General features: G+C 45.2%; 2 protein-coding genes across 4 annotated transcripts in view; one reads left to right on the top strand and one right to left on the bottom strand.

Annotated features, from left to right (window-relative positions):
- Positions 1-1,326: 1,326 nt before the first annotated feature.
- On the bottom strand, positions 1,327-16,544 carry tmc8 (transmembrane channel-like 8). Its single transcript, XM_071389722.1, has 16 exons — positions 16,276-16,544; positions 12,352-12,598; positions 11,913-12,061; positions 11,006-11,140; positions 10,854-10,906; positions 10,194-10,333; positions 6,704-6,851; positions 5,972-6,139; positions 5,540-5,691; positions 5,107-5,176; positions 4,889-4,986; positions 4,367-4,553; positions 4,096-4,226; positions 3,365-3,520; positions 3,062-3,140; positions 1,327-2,752 (listed from the first exon to the last, which is right to left on the bottom strand). The coding sequence occupies exons 1-16, from the start codon at positions 16,322-16,324 to the stop codon at positions 2,618-2,620; spliced, it is 2,097 nt and encodes a 698-aa protein (XP_071245823.1). The 5' UTR covers positions 16,325-16,544; the 3' UTR covers positions 1,327-2,617.
- Positions 16,545-16,699: 155 nt separating this feature from the next.
- tmc6b (transmembrane channel-like 6b) overlaps positions 16,700-26,239 on the top strand; it is a 41,272-nt gene continuing 31,732 nt past the window's right edge. The window contains exon 1 of one of the 3 annotated variants that reach the window (XM_071389719.1): positions 16,700-16,823. The gene's annotated coding sequence lies outside the window, so the exon portion shown is untranslated. Of the gene's footprint in view, positions 16,824-19,528; positions 19,619-20,237; positions 20,400-26,239 lie in introns of those variants that run through there. The other 2 variants (XM_071389721.1, XM_071389720.1) reach the window with 2 other exon arrangements.

Here is a 26,239-nt window from a genome sequence, read left to right on the forward strand (position 1 = left end):
TGACTACTAACCTACTACAACTATACTGTCATCTTGACAACACACTATGACTACTAACCTACTACAACTATACTGTCCATCTAGACAACACTATGACTACTAACCTACTACAACTATACTGTCATCTAGATAACACTATGACTACTAACCTACTACAACTATACTGTCCATCTAGACAACACACTATGACTACTAACCTACTACAACTATACTGTCATCTAGACAACACTATGACTACTAACCTACTACAACTATACTGTCCATCTAGACAACACTATGACTACTAATCTACTATAACTATACTGTCATCTAGACAACACACTATGACTACTAACCTACTACAACTATACTGTCATCTAGACAACACTATGACTACTAACCTACTACAACTATACTGTCCATCTAGACACTATGACTACTAACCTACTACAACTATACTGTCATCTAGACAACACTATGACTACTAACCTACTACAACTATACTGTCCATCTAGACACTATGACTACTAACCTACTACAACTATACTGTCATCTAGACAACACTGTGACTACTAACCTACTACAACTATACTGTCATCTAGACAACACTATGACTACTAACCTACTACAACTATACTGTCATCTAGACAACACTATGACTACTAACCTACTACAACTATACTGTCATCTAGACAACACTATGACTACTAACCTACTACAACTATACTGTCCATCTAGACAACACTGACTACTAACCTACTACAACTATACTGTCCATCTAGACAACACTGTGACTACTAACCTACTACAACTATACTGTCCATCTAGACAACACTATGACTACTAACCTACTACAACTATACTGTCATCTAGACAACACTATGACTACTAACCTACTACAACTATACTGTCCATCTAGACAACACTGACTACTAACCTACTACAACTATACTGTCCATCTAGACAACACTGACTACTAACCTACTACAACTATACTGTCCATCTAGACAACACTGTGACTACTAACCTACTACAACTATACTGTCCATCTAGACAACACTGTGACTACTAACCTACTACAACTATACTGTCCATCTAGACAACACTGACTACTAACCTACTACAACTATACTGTCATCTAGACAACACACTGACTACTAACCTACTACAACTATACTGTCATCTAGACAACACACTGACTACTAACCTACTACAACTATACTGTCATCTAGACAACACTGTTACTACTAACCTACTACAACTTAACAGGCTAAATTCACAGACAAGGTGAAGTTATGAATGGATGACAGAAGGAACCAGGGTTTTGAGAAAACAACAACAGAACTGTGACATAACACCACAGACTTTTAATAGAAGCTCTTTTATAACTGCTTTCATAGAAGTTCACATTTAAAAACAGTATTTGATCAAATATAAAAAATGTATTAATAAAAAAACTCAAGCAGGTGCAGAAACAACATCTATTTCATAGTAAGAGCTTTTACATGTATATTTCACACCATTAAACACATCAGTATTCTAACAGTACACATCAGTATTCTAACAGTACACATCAGTATTCTAACAGTACACATCAGTATTCTAACAGTACACATCAGTATTCTAACAGTACACATCAGTATTCTAACAGTACACATCAGTATTCTAACAGTACACATCAGTATTCTAACAGTACACATCAGTATTCTAACAGTGCACATCAGTATTCTAACAGTACACATCAGTATTCTAACAGTACACATCCGTATTCTAACAGTACACATCAGCATTCTAACAGTACACATTAGTAGTACTCTGTCCTCAACACTGTTTACAGGTACAGCCTATATAGCAACATCATCCCCAATGATACAACATACCTGAGAGTTAAGCTTTAACAATCTCATCACAGCTACTAAACACATCAGTACAGTAACACTGGTACTGTAACTTTACTCTTGTTGTTCTTAATACTGCATATGACATTTAGGTACAGCCCAGAGCAATAAACCCTGAATGTTAGGGAGTGACAAAAAGCTCAAAGGTCACATCTACTACTACTTTTGTGAGCTAAATATGGAATAGGGTGCCATTTGGCTATGTCTGCTCCATAGAGTTGGATAGAGGGTGCATTTGGCACAATGATAGGTGGTGGGTTTCTAACTCTATGGGCTGCATAGAGATAGTTAGAGATCACAACATCGTATCTGTCCCAATAGGGCGTCTGTGGGAGCATGGGAAGCGCCATTGAGGCAATCTTCATTTCGAAGTAGTTCATTTTCTTCTTCTACTACTTCTATGAGTTGGTAAACAAACTGAAAGGGTGCACACTGCCACCTAGAGTGTGTCGTTTGAACAGGTATAAAGCCAAGGTTGTCGATTTACAGCTACCTGCAGTTATGGAATGTTTCCTCACCAGTATAATTCTTTGGTTGAACCCTCCTGATGACCTGGATGGAATCATGTGATACTTCCTTATACCATAGGTAGTTCCACTCAGTTGACTACTTCAGAATGGTGAAAGTCCCGAATGTCGCTGCACATGCTAAAACTTTTGGGGACTAGGGTCTTCTATCTATCTTTATGATGGGCTGTCATGATGGGCTGTCATCGCCTGTAGGCTGTGCAGAGGGGTCATTCAGAGGGGTCCGGCGATATGGCTGCCCTGTCCGATGCCTGCTGAGGGGTCCTTCATGGTGGTAGAGCTGGTTTTCTTCCTGCGTCTGAGTGAGAGAGTGTGCTGCTTCAGCAGAAAATGCTTATCTGAGGTGCTCTAGGGGAGCAAAACAGAGAAAGAAGGAGAGAGAAAGAGAAGAAAAAAGAGAGAGAGAGAGAGAAAGAGAGAGTGAAAGAGAGAGAGAAAGAGAGAGAGACAGAGACAGAGATAGAAAGAGAGAGACAGAGAGAGAGAGAGAGAGAGAGAGAGAGAGAGAGACAGAGAAAGAGAGAGACAGAGAGAGAGAGAGAGAGAGAGAGAGAATGAATGTATTGCACTATTTGAACTTTCTTACTATGAAGACACAAACCTATCTTCAGCAGCTGGGTTAGGCTCAACTAATACTGTTATCAGTAGGTAACCTACCATCACCAGCATGTCCTTCAGTCTCTCGATGGCTTTTCCATTGGCTCTCCTCCGCGACTCAAAGGAGGTCAGGACAACACTGGGGAAAATGGTAAGATGATATACGATCTGTAACATTTACATCCATGGCAACAGGAACGTGTCAAGTTCTATTCATTTTATTTCTATGATCTGTAAGAAACAGTATCTATGAGAGGAGTCAGGTTCTATTTCACCTATTGCACCTCTGAGCCAGTAGCAGTGGGTGGCAGGCCGGTGTGTGTGTATGTGTGTGTGTATGTGTATATGATCTATATCACCTACATCTGCGCCAGTATCAGTGGCAGTACGAAGGCCTCTGAGGACAGGTATCTCAGGGTGGACTGGGCCAGTCCTGGTAGACTATCCACACACACAGCTGTTACATTAAACACTGTAGCGCTGCCCACGAACGGCCCACAGGTGGAGGAAGGTTCGAACCTTGGGGGGGGGGGGGGGGGGGGGCAAGGGGGAAATAGAGGAGAGAACAAGTACAGTGCTTTGCGGATAGGAAGAAACCTTGAGAGGAATCAGACTCAAGGAACCAGAGGAGTAATTTATGATCTGTTTCCATTTCTTTCATAATTACTGTTGGAGGGTCATTCTAGTAGAGTGAAACAGGAGAGAAACAGGAGTGAAAGAGAAGAGAAAGAGAGGAGGGAGGTCTTACTGTTGGAGGGCGATTCTAGTAGAGTGAAACAGGAGAGAAACAGGAGTGAAACAGGAGTGAAAGAGAAGAGAAAGAGAGGAGGGAGGTCTTACTGTTGGAGGGTCATTCTAGTAGAGTGAAACAGGAGTGAAAGAGGAGTGAAAGAGAAGAGAAAGAGAGGAGGGAGGTCTTACTGTTGAAGGGTGATTCTAGTAGAGTGAAACAGGAGAGAAACAGGAGTGAAACAGGAGTGAAATAGGAGTGAAAGAGAAGAGAAAGAGAGGAGGGAGGTCTTACTGTTGGAGGGTGATTCTAGTAGAGTGAAACAGGAGTGAAAGAGAAGAGAAAGAGAGGAGGGAGGTCTTACTGGTGTAGGTTACTTCCGAGGGTGATGACTGCCATGATGAGACCCAGTAGTAACATGAAGTGGAACAGAACTGAAGAACTGGAGGCACGGAACATTCTCTGGGCCGGAACACAGCACTGGAGAACTGTCAACTGGGAGGAGGGAGGGGGGGTGAGGGGGAGAGAGAGGGAGAGAGAGGGAGAGAGAGAGAGAGCAAGGCAGAAGTGAGAAATGAAACAGTGAGAGATGATTTGTTGAGAGAAAGAGTTATGTAAATAACAACAACACTCACCTTCTTGATGTAAAAAATGGCCGTCAGTTTGACTGTCTCTATAAATGGCAGCATGGGACAGTAGAACAGTCCTACCCAGGTGACCGTCTGACTGTACACCAGGTCTAGAACATTGAACGGGATCAGGAAATGCTGTTTCCCCGACAACCGCGCCAGCCAAGACGATGGGTACCTGTCCACCAACCACCTGCGAGGAGGGATGAAGGGACGACAAGATGAAGGATACTGCTAGAAAACATCCAAAACACACGTTACATAGTTAAAGTATTGTAGCAACCCAACACCTGGCAACCTTGTCAAGAAGTTTGGATCCCTTGATGCGACAGCTAAGTTGTTGTGTTGGCAGTTGCTGGACCCGGCTTCAGGTCCCAGTTGGTGAACAACCCCCAGAATTGGCTACAGTATGAACTGATCAGAGATGATTGGACAGGTGAAAGCGAGGGTTCCACAAGTGCTCTGTTCCATTGGGCCAAATACGTTTTCATCAGAAATATTCCTTCAGAAAGCAGAATACTAACTTACTTTCTAGGATAGGCGATGAAGAAGGTGTTGCAGAAACAGGCGAGGAAATCGAACACAGAGAGCTTGTACATCTCTTTACCAAACTGATTCTCCCAACACTGAGGACACATAGAGTATGAAGTCCATTTAGTGTAGATAAAGTCCATTTAGTGCCAAAGGTCTGTCAATATGTCAATATGATCTGCTGTTGTCAACAATGGTTAGTCATTATGACTCACTTCCTGTTGGCTGTTTTTGAAGAGGAAGAAGAGATACATCCCCAGACTGGCCAACTTCAGGAAGATACTCCTGGGAGCAGGAAGAGGGGGAGGAGGAGGAGCAGGAGGAGGAGGAGCAGGAAGAGGAGGAGGAAGAAGAGGAGGAGGAGCAGGAGGAGCAGGAAGAGGAGGAGGAGGAGCAGGAGGAGGAGGAGCAGGATGAGGAGGAGGAGGAGCAGGAGGAGGAGGAATAGGAGGAGGAGGAGGAGGAAGAAGAGGAGGAGCAGGAGGAGGAGGAAGAGGAGGAGGAGAAAGAGAAGGAGAAAGTTGAAGAATTAAGATGATGAAGAGAGAACTTCAGTGGTTATCAATATTTTTGTATTGATGATGATGATGTTGATGATGAGGACGATGATATGGTGTACCAATAAAGATTGGACATTTATGCTCCTACCTGACGAGGGTAGCATTGACCTGGGTGGTGATGGAGTAATCCTCTAAGAAAGCGATATGGCGGAAGACGTGAGGCAGGAAGAAGTTGACCAGGGTGATGACGACGGGAGGAAGGTAATGGAGAAGCACCCGGAGGATCAAATAGTCTCCACTCTGAGAGAGGGGGAGAGAGACGGGGAGGGGGAGGGGGAGGTAGACGGGGACGGGGAGAGAGACGGGGAGAGGGAGGGAGACGGGGAGGGGGAGAGAGACGGGGAGGGGGTGGGAGGATGAGCAGGAGGGAGGGAGGGAGGGAGGGAGGGAGGGAGGCCTGGTTAAATCTATAACTAACTAATACACACATAACCTCTCAGCCTGGTTAAATCTATAACTAACTAATACACACATACCCTCTCAGCCTGGTTAAATCTATAACTAACTAATACACACATACCCTCTCAGCCTGTGAGGCCATGGTGGCATAGTAGATGAGACAGAAGGCTCCGCCCAGTAGAACCAGGACCAGGAAGTGGAGCAGCCCTCTCAGGGAGTAGAGGTGTGCCCATTGACCCAACGTCCTCCTGGCCTCACGCTGCTGGAACCTCTCCTCTTCTAAGTATAACTGGGGAGGGAGAGGAGAGGGAGAGGGAGAGGGAGAGGGAGAGGGAGTAGGGAGAGGGAGAGGGAGATGGAGAGGGAGAGGGAGAGGGAGAGGGAGGGGGAGGGGGAGGGGGAGATGGAGAAGGACAGGTAGAGGGAGAGGGAGAGGGAGAGGGACAGGGACAGGGACAGGGACAGGGAGAGGGAGAGGGAGAGGGAGAGGGAGAAGGAGGGGAGAGGGAGAGGGAGTGGGAGTGGGAGAGGGAGGGAGGGGGAGATGGAGAAGGAGAGGGAGGGAGGGAGGGAGGGAGGGAGGGTGGACAAAGAGAAAGGAATAGAACAGAAAGGAGAACGAGTGTCAAATATAAAGGTAAAGAAGGAGAGAGAATGAAAAGGAAGAACCTTTGTAAGTATTGTAAATTAAAGAGTTGCCAGCCCCGACCATTGCACAACTGAAAGAAAGAGATGCTCTGTGTGAACTCACTTTTTGAACGAGAGAGAGACAGAGGAACGAATGCAGAACAATCATAATGGAGAGAGAGAGAGAGAGTTAGTTGAAAAGGGCAGACAGACTTCCATGCCTAACCTTCAGTTCGTTCCTGATGAAGCTGAGTTTGAGGGCGGCGGCCTCGGGGTCATGGATACAGAAGTCCCACCCACAGAACACCTTGTAGCTCATGTGGATGTGGTAGCGGTTGCCTAGCAACCACGTGTGCTTGTAGCCTACAACCGTCCTGTTTAAAAGAGGTGATACATTGTTATTGTTTTTAATAAAGCAGATATTACAACTTTGGCCAGTAACTGTGGACACATCTTTAACAGCGTATCCTTAGCTACGTCCCAATAATCTCTCCTTCCTGAAGTGTGTACTCGTTCACTACTCCCTACAAATGTAAAAGCATTGGATTGGTTTAGGCATGCGCTAAAGCAGTGGTTCCCAAACTTTTTATAGTCCCGTACCCCTTCAAACATTCAACCTCCAGCTGTACCCCCTCTAGCACCAGGGTCAGCACACTCTCAAATGTTTTTTGCCATCATTGTAAACCTGCCACACACACACACTCTACGATACATTTATTAAACATAAGAGTGAGTCTGAGTTTGTCACAACCCGGCTCGTGGGAAGTGACATAGAGCTCTTATAGGACCAAGGCACAAATAATTATAATCAATCATTTTGATCCTTATTTAAACATTTTACATATAAAACCTTATTGTTTAATTAAACGAAAATTGTGAATAACTCACCACAGGTTAATGAGAAGGATATGCTTGAAAGGATGCACATAACTCTGCAATGTTGGGTTGTATTGGAGAAAGTCTCAGTCTTAAATCATTTTCCACATTTTCCACATCATTTTGCCTGTGTTTAGTTTTCATGCTAGTGAGGGCCGAGAATCCACTCTCACATAGGTACGTGGTTGCAAAGGGCATCAGTGTCTTTACAAAGCGATTTGTCAAGGCAGGATACTCTGAGCGCAGCCCAATCCAGAAATCTGTCAGTGGGTTCTGATTAAATTCAATTTGCAATTTCGATGAGGCTGTTGTTCAGATATCGGTAAGTGGGTGTAAAGGGATAAGGAATCCAGTTGTTTGTGTCATCCGTTTCGGGAAAGTACCTGAGTAATTGTGCACCCAACTCACTCAGGTGTTTCGCTATATCACATTTGACATTGTCCGTAAGCTTGAGTTCAATTGCACACAAAAGAATCATACAATGATGGAAAGATCTGTGTGTTTTCCTTGTTAATGCAGACAGAGAAGAGCTCCAACTTCTTAATCATAGCCTCAATTTTGTCCCGCACATTGAATATAGTTGCGGAGAGTCCCTGTAATCCTAGATTCAGACCATTCAAGCGAGAAAAAACAATACCCAGATTAGGGCTGGGCGATATGGCCAAAATATATCACAGTATTTATTTTTTTAAATTGACGGTATGACAGTATTTTATGTTTTTTAATAATAAAAGTTCTAAATTTGCTTATGAGTAGTGCGTGACCCTAGGGTGGCAAAACATACATTCTAAGTGATTTCAATGGGTCTTTCTCCATTCTGATTGCTTCATACTGTTCAATTCAACTTCAACCCCCCAAAAGTCATCCTTTTGATCAATTTCTGCATTTGAGATCATTTCCACACTGCCACGTAGGGCTGCACATGATGGGCAAGTAATCTGGGCTTTATTTTTAACCAAATGTTGCAATTTGACTTGGGATTTAGAGCAAAACACTTGGGTTAACTGTTGGAATCATGGGAATATAATGTCTATTCTAATTATATAGTTAGAATATAATAGTGGGCACTTTGAATAGTGTTGTTTGACATGACAACGAACTAAAATGCCAGGGAGGAGTTATTGTGACAGGGTAGGAACTAATGTGTTGATAGGCGTTTCATCTTTAGCTACATTGAATGTTTTCTCTTAGCTACTTCATGTAGCTAACATATTCTTGCTTTGCGTTTACCTCTTTAATTTAGAAGACACTGTTGCACAAACAACATCCTGATTTAGGTCTACACAATCACTGGTATTATCAGGCCGTATAGCAAATTACACTTGTTCTTACTCAGTACATTTATCAGCTAGCTAGCGATTAGCATTAGCGGCTAACAAGATTTATGAACAACATGCTAGGAAAAGACAAACTAGCTGTTTGCATATGTAAGAAACACAAGCTAATAGTGTAATTATAGAATTCTAGTAGATGTATATTAAGAAGCAAAGTGACAACTGCATCGTTGTCAGCAACAGTGTTGCGTGTGCTGCATTGACCATCCAGACAGAACGCAAGTGTCTCGTGGTAGAGGAACGTCAAATGCGCTCCTTGAGTGACAGGGGGCGTGGCTAGGATTGTGTGGAAAGCAGCATAGAGAGAGTGGAGAGAGATTACTTAAGTAGCGAAGTAAACTATAAACAATTTGACATTGCACACTGCGTATCACATTTAACTAACCAAACATTCAAATACCGGTATAGAAGGTAAAGTAAAAACCCAAACCGGTCTGTGCATCAATACCGGTATATCACAAAAAACGGTATACCGCCCATCCCTAACCCAGATAGGTCAGTCTTGTGAGAAATTTTTAATCATTCAAGCGGTCAGACAAGTGAAAAATATGATCAGTAAAGAAAACTTTAAACTCGTCTCTCAATTCAAAAAAACGTGTCAATATTTTGCCCCTTGATAACCAGCTCACTTCTGTATGTTGTAAAAGCTTTACATGGTCGCTGCCCATATCATTGCATAATGCAGAAAATACACGAGAGTTCAGGGGCCTTGCTTTAACAAAGTTAACCATTTTCACTGTAGTGTCCAAAACGTCTTTCAAGCTGTCAGGCATTCCCTTGGCAGCAAGAGCCTCTCGGTGGATGCTGCAGTGTACCCAAGTGGCATCGGGAGCAACTGCATGCATGCGTGTTACCACTCCACTATGTCTCCCTGTCATGGCTTTTGCGCCATCAGTACAGATACCAACATGAGCAGCAGCTACGTTTGGACCGTTAGTGGAATTCCCGCGAGAGAGTAATGTTTAATGTGATTGGATGTTAATTATTTGACTTGGCTACCGGTATTTGACATTGTGTTGTTATTTTGCTGAACACTAGATGGTTTAATTTAATTTTGGCAGTGAAACGAGGCTACTCAGGCGAGAAAAAAACTTTTGAAAATGTGAAGAAATCACTTTTTGGGGGGCGTACCCCCGACGGTATTGCGCGTACCCCTGGGAATACCTGTGCTAAAGGGACAGTGTGTGTGTGTGTGTGTATGTCCTCACAAGGATAGTAAAACAAGGAACCATTGGACAAGTGGGGACATTTTGCTAATTTAGGTTCAGGGTTTAGGATTACAATTAGGGTTAGGGGTTAGGTTTAGGGTTGAGGGTTAGGTTTAGGGTTAGGGGTTAGGTTTAGGGTTATGGTTAGGTTTAGGGTTAAGGGTTTATGGTTAAGGTTAGGGTTACTGTTAGGGTTAGGGATTAGGTTAGAGGTCAGGGAAAATAGGATTTTGAATGGGAATCAATTGTTTGGTTCCCACAAGGATAGTAAAACAACATATGTGTGTGTGTGTCTGACCTGCGGACCACCATGACCAGACTGAGGATGAGGACGGTGAGGGTCCCGAGGAGGAAGAGGAGGGGCGTGTTCAGACACAGCAGGTCTAGAGAACTACGTGCATAGAACCCATAGAATACTGGAGAACGTTCTAGAAAACCCTGGAGGAGGGAGGGAAGAGAGGAAGGAGGGTGATCAAGAGGAAGAGAGAGAGGAGAGAGAGGGAGAAAGAGGGTTAAATCACACACACTGTACTCCACAGGAGGTTGGTGGCACCTTAATAGGGGAGGACAGGCTCGTGGTAATGACTGGAGCGAAAGATGGAATGGTATCAAATACATCAGACACATGGTGTCATGCCATTCCATTCACTCCGTTCCAGCCATTACCTTGAAAAAAATCAAAAAATCTAAATCACATTTTATTTGTCACATACACATGGTTAGCAGATGTTAATGCGAGTGTAGCGAAATGCTTGAGCCATCCTCCCCTCAGCAGCCTCCACTGCTGTACACAAATACACACACACACATACGTACACACAGACACACAGACACACACACACACACACACACACACACACACACACACACACACACACACACACACACACACACACACACACACACACACAGACACACACACACACACAGACACAGACAGACACAGACACACACTCACCGAACCAACGAAGAAGTCCAAAACCGAGTCATTGCCCTCAAACCTCAGTAGTCCTGCAACCACATCACAGAGCAACTGTCAACTAAGTATATGACATTTTGCCACAACAACGCATACATCCGGCACATTATAAGAATATATTACCCACACACCTCTGTCACCATCGCTGTCATAGACTACTGTGGGTGTGAGTATAGTCCCTCCGATGACCAGACACAGGAGCAGGTTCAGGTAAAGCAAATATCTCAGGAAGACAAAATAAGCCTTCACGCCTACACCGAATCTACCTGGAGGGGAGAGAGAGACAGGTGGTGGTGGTGAAGCAGGTATATATTACCGATATACGCCTACACCGAATCTACCTGGAGGGGAGAGAGAGACAGGTGGTGGTGGTGAAGCAGGTATATATTACCGGTATACGCCTACACCGAATCTACCTGGAGGGGAGAGAGAGACAGGTGGTGGTGGTGAAGCAGGTATATATTACCGGTATACGCCTACACCGAATCTACCTGGAGGGGACAGAGGACAGGTGGTGGTGGTGGTGCAGCAGGTATATATTACCGATATACGCCCACACATGGCACAACGTTTTGGAGTGTTCAGATGCCAAACGCTGTCCAACGTTGCATGTTAGTTCTACGTAACATGTTTCTATCTGAACACTCCAAAACGTTGTGCCGTGCTGAACGTGCCTCAGTATTTACACGCCGTAATTGCACAGTGTTTCCACATCTCTGTGAAATATGACCTAGAATTACTTACAATATGAGTGACATAGTTTTCCTTTCAAACAAGGTAATTATGTGTGTTAAAAAGCAGATTTTCTGTGTCTGAATGGTGTGGGCGTATACTGGTCATACAAAAAGTATTCATGCAAGTAGACCGCTGATTGGCCAGCTCATAGTCCTTAGCGAGATAACATCATGTTTTATGAGGAAATAGCAAGCATTTTTGAAATGGTCTGTTTGATATACAAGTTTGAGGTGGGGTTGGGCAACACACACACACACACACACACGCACTCCCACCCCCACTCTCAATCCCTCTCACTCTCACCTTCAATGGTGTGGAAGGTGCTGCTCCATGGCAAAAGCCTTGACATTGCCCCGCCCACCTGCTCCCCGAGCCTCTTCCTGTTTATGCTCTGGTTCCGTTTCCATGACTCCCATCGGCCAACAGTACGCGTCTGCAGGTGCCTCAGGTCCCTGATTGACAGATGACACCCCTCTTTATCAGCAAGTATTTTTTTCAGTCTTATATCTTGTATCATTATACAGCTGCTTCACACACATCCATATCCACACACACCCAACTCTCTCACTCTACCTTATATGATAACATAAACACTGAAACAGAGAATGGCAAAGCAACTTGCAACACTGCCTCCGTGACCCTTATTCTTGCAACAGTTTGGTGAATATTTGTATGTGTGTGCGACACCTGTGTGTGAGTGTGTGTTCATGTGATCTCTCCACACAACATCTCGATCCCTCACCTTGCCTCTCTCTTCCTCTGCATACAGACCGGCAGGCTCCTGATCGGCTGAGTAAGGGCCCTGTCTCTGGCTTCTCCTGCCAGTCCAGGGTGCTTCTCTACTGGGTGCGATGTCTCTGTGGTCCCCCTGTCCTGGTGGTGGTGGTGGGTCCGTCGTCGGGCCAGAGAGCTGGGGAGCTGGTTGAAGATCTCAGTCTGGTAGTTATTAACACACAACTCATCTGTCACAGTGGAGCTACAGCTCTCCTCTATTGGGGGGATGGAGAGAGGTGGAGAGGGATGGAGAGGAATGGAGAGGGGATGGAGAGAGGGATGGAGAGAGGGATGGAGAGGGATGGAGAGGAATGGAGAGAGGGATGGAGAGAGATGGAGAGGGATGGAGAGAGGGATGGAGAGAGGGATGGAGAGAGGGATGGAGAGGGGGATGGAGAGAGGGATGGAGAGAGGGATGGAGAGGGATGGAGAGAGGGATGGAGAGAGGGATGGAGAGAGGGATGGATAGATGAATGGAGAGAGATATTTTATTTCTATTTATTTATGTCACCTTTATTTAACCAGGTAGGCCAGTTGAGAACAAGTTCTCATTTACAACTGCAACCTGGCCAAGATAAAGCAAAGCAGTTCGACACAAACAACAACACAGAGTTACACATGGGATAAACAAACGTACAGTCAATAACACATTAGAAAATCTGTATACAGTGTGTGCAAATGAAGTAAGGAGGTAAGGCAATAAATAGGCCGTAGTGGTGAAGTAATTACAATTTAGCAATTAACACCGGAGTGATAAATGTGCAGATGAGGATGTGCAAGTAGAAATACTGGTGTGCAAAAGTGCAAAAAAAACTAAAAACAAATATGGGGATGAGGTAGGTAGTTGGTTGGATGGCCTGTTTACAGATGGGCTGTGTACAGCTACACCGTAAGCTGCTCTGACAGCCGATGCTTGAAGTTAGTGAGGGAGATATAAGTCTCCAACTTCAGTGATTTTTGCAATTTGTTCCAGTCACCGGCAGCAGAGAACTGTAAGGAAAGGCGGCCAAAGAAGGTGTTGGCTTTGGGGGTGACCAGTGAAATATACCTGCTGGAGCGCATGCTACGGGTGGGTGTTGCTATGGTGACCAGTGAGCTGAGATAAGGCAGGGCTTTACCTAGCAAAGGCTTATAGATGACCTGGAGCCAGTGGGTTTGGCGACGAATATGTAGCGAGGACCAGCCAACGAGAGCATACAGGTCGCAATGATGGGTAGTATATGGGGCTTTGGTGACAAAACGGATGGCACTGTGATAGACTGCATTCAATTTGCTGAGTAGAGTGTTGGAGGCTATTTTGTAAATGACATGATGGATAAATGATGGATAGAGAGATGGAGAGAGGGATGGAGAGAGGGATGGATAGAGTGAGACAGAATGAGCAGGGAGGGGTGGCTCATCGGTCTAAGGCACTGCATCGCTGTGCTAGAGGCGTCACTACAGACCCGGGTTTGATCCCAGGCTGTGTCGCAGCCGGCCGCGCCCGGGAGACCCATGAAGCGGCACATAATTGGCCCAGCGTCGTCCAGGTTAGGGGAGGATTTGGCCAGCCGGGATGTCCTTGTCCCATCGCGCTACAGCGACTCCTTTTGGCGGGCCGGGCGCTTGCACGCTGACTGGGGTCGCCAGTTGTACGGTGTTTCTTCCGACACATTGGTGCGGCTGGCTTCCGGGTTAAGGGAGCAGTGTGGCTTGGCAGGGTCGTGTTTTGGAGGACGTATGGCTCTCAACCTTTGCCTCTCCCGAGTCTGTACGGGAGTTGCAGCGATGGGACAAGACTGTAACTACCAATTGGATACCATGAAAATGGGGAGAAAAGGGGTAAAAGTACCCCAAAATGTTATAAAAATGAAACAGAATGAGCAAGGGGGAGAGAGACTCATCTATGAAGGGATGGAGTTACAGCTCTTGTCCATGGAGGGGATAAGAGGTTGATGATAGAGGGAGCAGGGAGGAGAGCATCTAGGAAGGGATGGAGCTACAGCTCTTGTCCATGGAGGGGATAAGAGGTTGATGATAGAGGGAGAAGGGAGGAGAGCATCTATGAAGGATGGAGCTACAGCTCTTGTCCATGGAGGGGATAAGAGGTTGATGATAGAGGGAGCAGGGAGGAGAGCATCTATGAAGGATGGAGCTACAGCTCTTGTCCATGGAGGGGATAAGAGGCTGATGATAGAGGGAGGAGGGAGGAGAGCATCTAGGAAGGGATGGAGCTACAGCTCTTGTCCATGGAGGGGATAAGAGGCTGATGATAGAGGGAGGAGGGAGGAGAGCATCTAGGAAGGGATGGAGCTACAGCTCTTGTCCATGGAGGGGATAAGAGGTTGATGATAGAGGGAGGAGGGAGGAGAGCATCTATGAAGGATGGAGCTACAGCTCTTGTCCATGGAGGGGATAAGAGGTTGATGATAGAGGGAGGAGGGAGGAGAGCATCTAGGAAGGGATGAAGAGAGTGAGTGAGGGTGAAGGAAGAGGTAGAGAGAGAGGGATGGAGACGATCTCGCAGGTGAAGAAGCCAGATGTGGAGGACCTGGGCTGGCGTGGTTACACATGGTCTGCGGTTGTGAGGCCGGTTGGGATGTACTGCCAAATTCTCTAAAATGATGTTGGAGGTGGCTTATGGTAGAGAAATTAACATTAAATTCTCTGGCAAAAGCTCTGTTGGACATTCCTGCAGTCAGCATGCCAATTGCAGACATCTGTAGCATTGCGTTGTATGACAAAACTGCACATTTAGAGTGGCCTTTTATTGAACCCAGCACAAGGTGCACCTATGTAATGATCATGCTGTTTAATCAGCTTCTTGATATGTCAGACCTGTCAGGTGGATGGATTATCTTGGCAAATGAGAAATGCTCACTAACAGGGACGTAAACAAATTTGTGCACAACATTTTAGAGAAATATGATTTTTGTGCATTATGGAACATTTCTGGGATCTTTTACTTCAGCTCATGAAAAATGCGACCAAACCTTAATTAATTAACATGTTGCGTTTATATTTTTGTTCAGTATATATTATATAACTATACGTATTGAATTTTTATGTTTCCACCAAGTCCTCCAACCAGAAAAATAGTTATTAATAAATAAATAAAATGATGCAAGTGATATTATTTGATAGAATTCCATTCTATATGCTAATTTCAGAGCTGTTCTAAATAACGAACCAACAAAACAACAACTGGCCTAACAAGAGGAAGTAGACAAGGTTCTCTCTCTCTCACACACACACACACACACACACACACACACACACACACACACACACACACACACACACACACACTGTGTCTGAAAACTGAAAGTTTAAAGCTGCATATTCAGCTGTTGATTATAACAAACAAACCGTTCCATTGTAGTCTGTTTATTATAAATTCAAATTCAAATGTCATAAAAGCCAGATATCAGTGGCTTGACTGTGTCACACTATGTCTTTAATGAAATCTTCATACAACTGACGTTAAACAGCTAGATAGTTAGTTCTATCAACTGACGTTAAACAGCTAGATAGTTAGTTCTATCAACTGACGTTAAACAGCTAGATAGTTAGTTCTATCAACTGACGTTAAACAGCTAGATAGTTAGTTCTATCAACTGACGTTAAACAGCTAGATAGTTAGTTCTATCAACTGACGTTAGACAGCTAGATAGTTAGTTCTATCAACTGACGTTAGACAGCTAGATAGTTAGTTCTATCAACTGACGTTAGACAGCTAGATAGTTAGTTCTATCAACTGACGTTAAACAACTAGATAGAACTAACTATCAACTGACGTTAAACAGCTAGATAGAACTAACTATCAACTGACGTTAAACAGCTAGATAGTTAGTTCTATCAACTGATAGCACATAAAGATGGAAGTGGCCCACACACACACACACACGTTTACCTGATACGAGCCTCATGAAGCCACCGCTGTTGCATTCTTTGTCCTCCATCTTTCTTCAAGGTCTTCTAGGTCTCTACTGTGTTCCGCTTCCTGATCTTACACACACACTCATATGCGCACACGCACTTACAAAGTCACTAAACGATGTACACACATTCACTCAGAGCTCCCTTCAAACACACATTCACACACTCCCCACCCAATATCAGCCTCGCATCAGCCTCGCATCAGCCCCTCTCTGTTTCCTCCTCTCCCTCTCTCTCTCTGTGTTTCTCTCTCTCCCCTCTACCTTAGATACGTCATCCTCCCCTATAGGTTGACTTGTTACTTCATGTTTTAGAACTGATCTAAGACCTGTGGATAAGCTGCAGCTTCTGCCTTCAGGTCTCAGGAAATCACATGACAGGAAACAGAGATGGGTGTTGCGTTATTGAGTCTGTTGTTGAGAACGAAGACACACACACGCATACACACAAATTCACACACACTGCTAACAGACCTGACTGGACTAGGTCGAAGAGGAGCGGAATGGAGAGGGTCCAGAGCAGGTAAGTTGGTCTGTGTGAGTGTGAGTGTGTCTGTGTGAGTGTGTGTGTGTGTGTGTCTGTGTGTGTGTGTGTGTGTGTGTGTGTGTGTGTGTGTGTGTGTGTGTGTGTGTGTGTGTGTGTGTGTGTGTGTGTGTGTGTGTGTGTGTGTGTGTGTGATGTGTTTTCTTGTATGCTGAATAAGCCAGATATTGTCGTTGTGCGGGGAGGCCAGAGGGAGGTGATGATTTTGGAAGTGGGCTGCTCATTCGATTGTTACATGGAACATAATCTTGGTTACCCAGAACTCAAATTCACTCGTGAAAGTTTGTCATTTCCTCCATGAGAATCTATCCAGGAGAGATTAGACCGAGCAGGACTTTTCTGAAAGCTCCTTAAATACCAGCACCTCATATCAGGCTTGGACAGCCTGGGATGCAAATGCAAGTTGGTGATATTTGGTAGTCTCGGCCACGTACATAGGATTACTGTATGAGGCCTTCAGATTGCAGGCCTGCCTATGAGTAGGGCAAAACACCCAGCTATGCAGCCCATAATGGCTGAAACAGAGCAGTACTTTCTTTCAGACGTTATGGGCTGCATAGCTGTGTGGAGGAGAAGGTACTGCTCTGTTTCAGTCGTTATGGGCTGCATAGCTGTGTGGAGGATATACTTCTTGTTTCCTTAAGTGTCCTTGAGGTCAATGACCTTTAACATGTTTGAATCCTTTATGATGTAATATGTGGAATCAAATAAAGTATTTAAAATGTGGTTGAGTGCAATGAAGACTGATCATAGGCCCTAGTCATTCTGAAACTGTTGGTGAGAAGGAGAGGATTCTGCTGAAAAGCTAGTGTGTGTTCGCCACCTACTCAAACCACAGATGGCATTATCATGTATAGTCTTACTGGGGAAGGAAAGCAGCTACTTCGTCAGTTCCACAACTGATCGCATTCAACCGAAATGAGTCTTCCACATTTACCCCAACACCTCTGAATCAGAGAGGTGCAGGGCGCTGCCTTACTCAATGTCCACAGCGCCCGAGGAGCAGTTGTTGGAGGTTAACTACCTCGTTCAAGGGCAGAAATGCAGATTTTCCCACCTTGGGGATTCAAACCAGTGACCTTTTGTTTCCTTGCCCGGCGCTCTTAACCACTAGGCTACCTACCGTCCCTACTGTAGTCTATGGAGACCAAAGCAAACAGTTGGTGCAGCTTGTGGATGTTCTACCTCTCTTGGTTGAATGCACCGCTGATTGTAAAACATGGATAAGAGTGTCTGCAGAAGGACTAAGATGTAAATGTGAGATAACAGTTCTCATGTGATGCCAAATACAGGCTGTGAAATGGTGGCTGCATGGCTGCAAACGGTTGCATAGTCGTCCATGCAGTCTGGGTGTAACTAGTGGAGGAGGGAAATCATCTCTAGCATCTATAAAGGTAGCCTGGGTACCAGTCTGTTTGAGGAATGAAGAGGTAGAGACAGGGGAATGGAGAGGAAGATACAGGGGAATGGAGAGGTAGAGACAGGGGAATGGAGAGGTAGAGACAGGGGAATGGAGAGGTAGAGACAGGGGAATGGAGAGGTAGAGACAGGGGAATGGAGAGGTAGAGACAGGGGAATGGAGAGGTAGAGACAGGGGAATGGAGAGGAAGAGACAGGAGAATGGAGAGGAAGAGACAGGGGAATGGAGAGGTAGAGACAGGGGAATGGAGAGGTAGAGACAGGGGAATGGAGAGGTAGAGACAGGGGAATGGAGAGGTAGAGACAGGGGAATGGAGAGGAAGAGACAGGGGAATGGAGAGGAAGAGACAGGGGAATGGAGAGGAAGAGACAGGGGAATGGAGAGGTAGAGACAGGGGAATGGAGAGGAAGAGACAGGAGAATGGAGAGGAAGAGACAGGGGAATGGAGAGGAAGAGAGGGGAATGGAGAGGTAGAGACAGGGGAATGGAGAGGTAGAGACAGGGGAATGGAGAGGTAGAGACAGGGGAATGGAGAGGTAGAGACAGGGGAATGGAGAGGTAGAGACAGGGGAATGGAGAGGTAGAGACAGGGGAATGGAGAGGTAGAGACAGGGGAATGGAGAGGTAGAGACAGGGGAATGGAGAGGTAGAGACAGGGGAATGGAGAGGTAGAGACAGGGGAATGGAGAGGTAGAGACAGGGGAATGGAGAGGTAGAGACAGGGGAATGGAGAGGTAGAGACAGGGGAATGGAGAGGTAGAGACAGGGGAATGGAGAGGTAGAGACAGGGGAATGGAGAGGTAGAGACAGGGGAATGGAGAGGTAGAGACAGGGGAATGGAGAGGTAGAGACAGGGGAATGGAGAGGAAGAGACAGGGGAATGGAGAGGTAGAGACAGGGGAATGGAGAGGAAGAGACAGGGGAATGGAGAGGTAGAGACAGGGGAATGGAGAGGTAGAGACAGGGGAATGGAGAGGTAGAGACAGGGGAATGGAGAGGAAGAGACAGGGGAATGGAGAGGTAGAGACAGGGGAATGGAGAGGTAGAGACAGGGGAATGGAGAGGTAGAGACAGGGGAATGGAGAGGAAGAGACAGGGGAATGGAGAGGTAGAGACGGGGGAATGGAGAGGTAGAAACAGGGGAATGGAGAGGAAGAAAGAGAGGTTGTAGTTTTGGAAATATACTTATTCTTTCAGTCATTCATCAAAAACTACATTACCCAGAGGTTCTCGAGGCGAGTTAACATGTACAGTAGGTGTGGCCAGGTGCGTCAAAGACAGATAGAGAGAGCTCATTGTAATTTTCAATCCAAGAAATAGGATACAGAAAAATCTCCTGATCAACAGCACACAGGTAATTTCAGCCTCTTCGTTTCCTTCTCTCACCTCTCAGATGACCGTTCTTCCGTTTGTATGTTTCATTGACAGGCTACCTTTAGGCTAGAACAGACCAGGGAACGTATTGTGCAATAGAACACACCCAGACAATCTCTCACACCTTGACCAGACGAGGCTCTGTCAATGGAGTAGGATACTTGACTTGGCAAAATTTATGAATTCACAAATGTTTAGGCCACCTGTATTGGAGACGTTAAGCCTAAAGTAGCATAAGAAGGCTAGCCTATACGTTTGTTGAAATGTTTTATGAATGATATGGTATAAAAAAATATATATATCTAGAAAGGACAGACGTCACCAATTTATCTTACCAAGGAAATGTACTGTACTGACACAGCTGTCTATGGAATTATATAGCGTGTGAAAACAAACGTTGGAAGAAGGATTTCGAGCAATGAATAGGAATGTTCCATTCGATGGAAAACTTTATTTGAGGGGGAACTTTGCGGTTCCAACATAAAATCACAAACACACAGCGGCGGTTTTTCTTGAACTGAAATATAAACCACACGTTGAGACAGCCGGTAAACTGTTTCTCCGTAAAAGTCTACCTATTGCCCGTTACAACGTTTCAATGCGCGAGGATTATGATATCGTCACCCCGAGAGGCGACAAAGGTTCGTTGCCGCTGTTTAACACGCTGATGTATTTTGTAACAGTAGAGAGAGAGAGAGACTGATCTACTGCGCCGGCACTGCAGGTTAAAGCTTGAACGGGTTTCGCAAGTTACGAAGGGGGTGAGTGTACCGACCTTATGGCTGACTGTAGCTTTTTTCATATTGTGTTGTCGTTTTCCTTTCCATGTATTTGGACACGGCAAAAAAATCTCGAGAAACAGTTTGTCCGCTGTAGCTTCCAAGATATTTTAACTGTTCAGTGTGAAACGTTTGATTGACTGACAGGTTAAGAATAAACCGAACAAAAAGGAAAGGCAAGGCGCCATTCATAACAGAAACAACAATGCAACAATTGTGGGTTGTTTACGAACTAGGTGGGCTATTTTCGTTGTGAGCTAAAACCAGCGGAAAGACAACCATATCGGGCGACGTTATCAGGCAGTGCCTGTCATTCATGTCGATTGCCTTGGGGGTAGGTTTTTGCTGCTGGCTGCAAAGTTGCAGAATCAGTCCGTGAATTGCAGGGCTTGCAGAAAAACGTCGCAAACGCGCTAATATGACCGATGTTTCAAAATTGATCGTTTGTTTTTATAGGTCAACTATAATTGGGCCAAATGTAGCATACATCAACTTGAACTTTTACCCCGTTTATATCATAACAGCTGCCTTCAACACAACAAAAATATGACACTTTTGTCTCAAAGCCCTAGTCTCAGGACACCTACCACTCATTGTATATATTTCTTCCAATGTAAAAGAGCACATGGCACAGAAAGAAGACACACACACACACACACACCTTGTTTGGCTGCATACTGGGGATAGCGTTGTGTTATAACGTTAGCTTTGTGTTATAACGTGCGTTTTAGTCCAGGAGTAAGCTTGATCTGTGTCAGAGAAACCAGTCCATTGTGTCCAGGGCCAACATCAGTTAATTTTACTCCTACTTCCACAGTGAATTCAATGCTCTGGGGTGAAGTTTCCCCTAAGTACAGATCCAGGATCAGCGTTCCCTCCCCCAATCCTAACCTTAACCATTAGTGGGGACAATGCTAAACTGACCCAAGATAGGGTAAAGACCTGCATAGAAGTTTCCCATGTAAGACTATACTTGTATTGTTTGTGGGCCTTCATCCACCCCGGGACCCACCCCAAGTTTAGTTGTCTTGGCCTAGTGACAGTTGACTGCAGAATACTGTTCCGTTGCCGTAACAACACAGGGAGAACTTTGGCACAACAGGGCAGTGTAATTACAGTGGTAAGTGTCAGTCTGTGTAATTACTTCCATGTTTCCACTTTCTCCTCTACCTTTTACTCCCTTTCCATCTTCTCACATTAGGCCTATTCTCTCCTCAGTTCTTTGTTCCATTCACATAGTTATCTGGGATGCCTGTCTGTTGTTTGTATTTTCCTGTCCGTTCCCTCAACTGAGTGACAACACAATGCACTGAAGAACAAGAGGGCCTTGCTCCTTCCTATAGAACTATAATTCTAGTTATGTGCTTCTGATACAGCAGTCCTTAGAGTTTTTCTGTTCTGTGCTGATTCTGTTTCCTCTCTGTGTGTGTGTCTCTCTGTCTCTCTCTGTGTCTCTCTCTCTCTGTGTGTGTGTCTCTCTGTCTCTCTCTGTGTCTCTCTCTCTCTGTGTGTGTGTCTCTCTCTCTCTGTGTCGCTCTCTGTGTCTCTGTCTCTCTCTCTCTCGCTCGCTCTCTCTCTGTGTCTCTCTCTCTCTCTCTGTGTCGCTCTCTGTGTCTCTCTCTCTCTCTCTCTCTTTGGTTGTGTGTGTGTCTCTCTCTCTCTGTTAGTTTTACCGTTGTGTGAACTGATTATCAGTCAGCCGTTAACTGCCAGACTGACAAAATATTCCCTTCTACCCTGTCAGTCCCACCCCCTCTTTTGACCCCCTTACACCCTCTGCTCCCCTCTCCCCCTCCCCCTCCTCCTCCCTCCCCCTGCTCCAGCCGGAACATAATTGCAAATCATTTGTAAACTACAAATTGACCACAAGAAGCCCAAACAGATGTGTTTGACTAAAACATAATCATTTCAGCCCTTGCTTGTATTTGTATACGATCACGTCTCTCTCTTATGCGTGGGATTACATGGGAACAGATTTCTTAAATTAAAATCACTTAGGGATTATTTCCTGGTGTATTTACTGTCTTTAATGTCCAACAATAAACATGTGGGGGGAAAAATATAGAACTTTTTATTTATATTTTTTTACTTGGGGGTCCAAATACCACCAGCTGGGGAACCCTGCCCCGGGCCTTTATAGTGTTACGTTTACATACTGTTTCTCCTCCACAGCAACTTTAACTTGATAAAATATTGTGTAAGTATATTAGTGTTGTGTAAGTGTGCTGTATCATCATGTTAATCTGCCGATGTGTTAGACAGTGCAGTAAGTGTGCTGTATCATGTTAATTACATTTACATTTAAGTCATTTAGCAGACGGTCTTATCCAGAGCGACTTACAAATTGGAAAGTTCATACATATTCATCCTGGTCCCCCCGTGGGGAATGAACCCACAACCCTGGCGTTGCAAGCGCCATGCTCTACCAACTGAGCCACACGGGACCGTTGTGTTAGACAGTGCAGTAAGTGTGCTGTATCGTCACGTTAATCTGCCGTTGTGTTAGACAGTGCAGTAAGTGTGCTGTATCATGTTGATCTGCCGTTGTGTTAGACAGTGCAGTAAGTGTGCTGTATCATGTTGATCTGCCGTTGTGTTAGACAGTGCAGTAAGTGTGCTGTATCATGTTGATCTGCCGTTGTGTTAGACAGTGCAGTAAGTGTGCTGTATCATGTTGATCTGCCGTTGTGTTAGACAGTGCAGTAAGTGTGCTGTATCATGTTGATCTGCCGTTGTGTTAGACAGTGCAGTAAGTGTGCTGTATCGTGTTGATCTGCCGTTGTGTTAGACAGTGCAGTAAGTGTGCTGTATCGTCATGTTAATCTACCGTTGTGTTAGACAGTGCAGTAAGTGTGCTGTATCGTCATGTTAATCTACCGTTGTGTTAGACAGTGCAGTAAGTGTGCTGTATCGTCATGTTAATCTACCGTTGTGTTAGACAGTGCAGTAAGTGTGCTGTATCGTCATGTTAATCTGCCGTTGTGTTAGACAGTGCAGTAAGTGTGCTGTATCGTCATGTTAATCTACCGTTGTGTTAGACAGTGCAGTAAGTGTGCTGTATCGTCATGTTAATCTACCGTTGTGTTAGACAGTGCAGTAAGTGTGCTGTATCGTCATGTTAATCTACCGTTGTGTTAGACAGTGCAGTAAGTGTGCTGTATCGTCATGTTAATCTGCCGTTGTGTTAGACAGTGCAGTAAGTGTGCTGTATCGTCATGTTAATCTACCGTTGTGTTAGACAGTGCAGTAAGTGTGCTGTATCGTCACGTTAATCTGCCGTTGTGTTAGACAGTGCAGTAAGTGTGCTGTATCGTCACGTTAATCTGCCGTTGTGTTAGACAGTGCAGTAAGTATGTTTCTCATCACTCAGTGTTTTCACTGACAGGTCAGCTGACTTGCTTTGTTTGGCTGTACTACAGACATACTTTGACCTGGAGCCAGACAATGTTCAGGGGTTGTTGACAGTGACACACACACAGATAGACACTGATCTTCATGCATGCACACACACACACTGAGAAAAGGGAAATGGGCGCTGGTCAAAAGTAGTGCACTATATAGGGTTCTATAGGGCCCTGGTCTAAAGTAGTGCACTGAATAGGGAATAGGGTTCTATAGGGCCCTGGTCAAAAGTAGTGCACTATATAGGGAATAGGGTTCTATAGGGCCCTGGTCAAAAGTAGTACACTATATAGGGAATAGGGTTCTATAGGGCCCTGGTCTAAAGTAGTGCACTGAATAGGGTGCCATTTGGGACTTGTCTCTGTGATAAGACCAGCAGTCTGACAATATGCCCTAGGAGAGTGAGAGAGGGAGGACAGGAGGAGGGGGGACAGGAGGAGGGGGGACAGGAGGAGGGGGGACAGGAGGAGGGAGGACAGGAGGAGGGGGGACAGGAGGAGGGGGGACAGGAGGAGGGAGGACAGATGTGCAGAAAGACAGTCAGTGATTGGAGACTTGGAGCATTGACGGAGTTGGAGATAATGGAGTTTGAGAGAGAAAGAGACAGAGGGAGAGAAAGAAAGAGAGGGAGAGACAGAGGGGGAGGCTGTGAGAAAATATGGTAATGCGTAGGTTATGGATTTGAACGGACTCAAAAGCACAGCCAAGACAATAGAGATTTGGAGAGAAAAGCTCAAAGAAAGAGAGCAAGTTAGAGGGACTGAGAGCGAGAGACAGAGAGATTGACAGAGAGAGAGAGAGAGAGACGGCGAGAGAGAGAGGGACTGAGAGAGACTGGGTCTGTAGGAGAGAAAGAGAGAATATCTATGATAGAGAGATAAGGAGAGAGAATAAAGACTAGTGAGAAGCTAGACAGGATGTGTAGAATGAACATGTTGAATCCATTCACTTCCACAGTGCAGTCAGATCTGCCCTCAGCTGTCTGCCTCTGATGAGGTCATCACGGAGAAGTTATCTGTGCCAGGAAAAGAACCATGGAACTCCACCCAAGTCACACACACACAGATAGGGCCCTGTAAAATCAGCGTTGCTGACGGAATCAAGGAATCCAGACATTAAAACAGAGTTCCACAATATTCTAAATGTTATTGAATTTAGTAAGAAATCAACTAAATGTATTGAACTTATTACAACATGAATTAATTAGACAAAGTTTCATCATAAGACATGAACAAAAATACATCAGTGATTCCTATCTTCCTGCAACTTTCTGAAACAGTACCGAAGTGTGTGTGTGTGTGTGTGTGTGTGTGTGTGTGTGTGTGTGTGTGTGTGTGTGTGTGTGTGTGTGTGTGTGTGTGTGTGTGTGTGTGTGTGTGTGTGTGTGTGTGTGTGTGTGTGTGTGTGTGTGTGTGTGTGTGTGCTTCTACATTTTGTGTGCTTCTACATTTTGTGTGGCCGTTAGCGATGATGCTAATGATAACCTTCTTCTGATAGAGAAGGAAAGGCTTTCCCAAAAACCTTGTCATTTAAATGTTAACTACAGAGAAGGAAAGGCTTTCCCAAAAACCTTGTCATTTAAATGTTAACTACAAAGTGGACTGACTACCTGGCAGAATGATGTCATTATATCATCAACCCGTTTGTTTAGAAAAACTCTGCAATCACACGAGCACTACAGAAACATCACTAACCAAACAACGGTCTCTTCCTGGTAGGCAAGCGCCATGGTCGTGTAGTGGACAGCGGTCTCGTAGTGTAGTGGACAACGGTCTGTTAGTGTAGTGGACAACGGTCTCTTAGTGGAGTGGACAACGGTCTCTTAGTGGAGTGGACAGCGGTCTGTTAGTGGAGTGGACAGCGGTCTCTTAGTGGAGTGGACAGCGGTCTCTTAGTGGAGTGGACAGCGGTCTCTTAGTGGAGTGGACAACGGTCTGTTAGTGTAGTGGACAACGGTCTCTTAGTGGAGTGGACAGCGGTCTGTTAGTGGAGTGGACAGCGGTCTGTTAGTGGAGTGGACAGCGGTCTCTTAGTGGAGTGGACAGCGGTCTCTTAGTGGAGTGGACAGCGGTCTCTTAGTGGAGTGGACAACGGTCTCTTAGCATAGTGGACAACGGTCTCTTAGTGGAGTGGACAGCGGTCTCTTAGTGTAGTGGACAGCGGTCTGTTAGTGGAGTGGACAGCGGTCTGTTAGTGGAGTGGACAGCGGTCTGTTAGTGTAGGGGACAACGGTCTCCTAGTGTAGTGGACAACGGTCTCTTAGTGTAGTGGACAACGGTCTCTTAGTGGAGTGGACAACGGTCTCTTAGTGGAGTGGACAACGGTCTCTTAGTGGAGTGGACAACGGTCTCTTAGTGGAGTGGACAACGGTCTCTTAGTGGAGTGGACAACGGTCTCTTAGTGTAGTGGACAACGGTCTC

This window comes from Salvelinus alpinus, chromosome 2, assembly GCF_045679555.1.
Source record: "Salvelinus alpinus chromosome 2, SLU_Salpinus.1, whole genome shotgun sequence".
In the NCBI taxonomy this organism is placed as follows: Eukaryota; Metazoa; Chordata; class Actinopteri; order Salmoniformes; family Salmonidae; genus Salvelinus; species Salvelinus alpinus.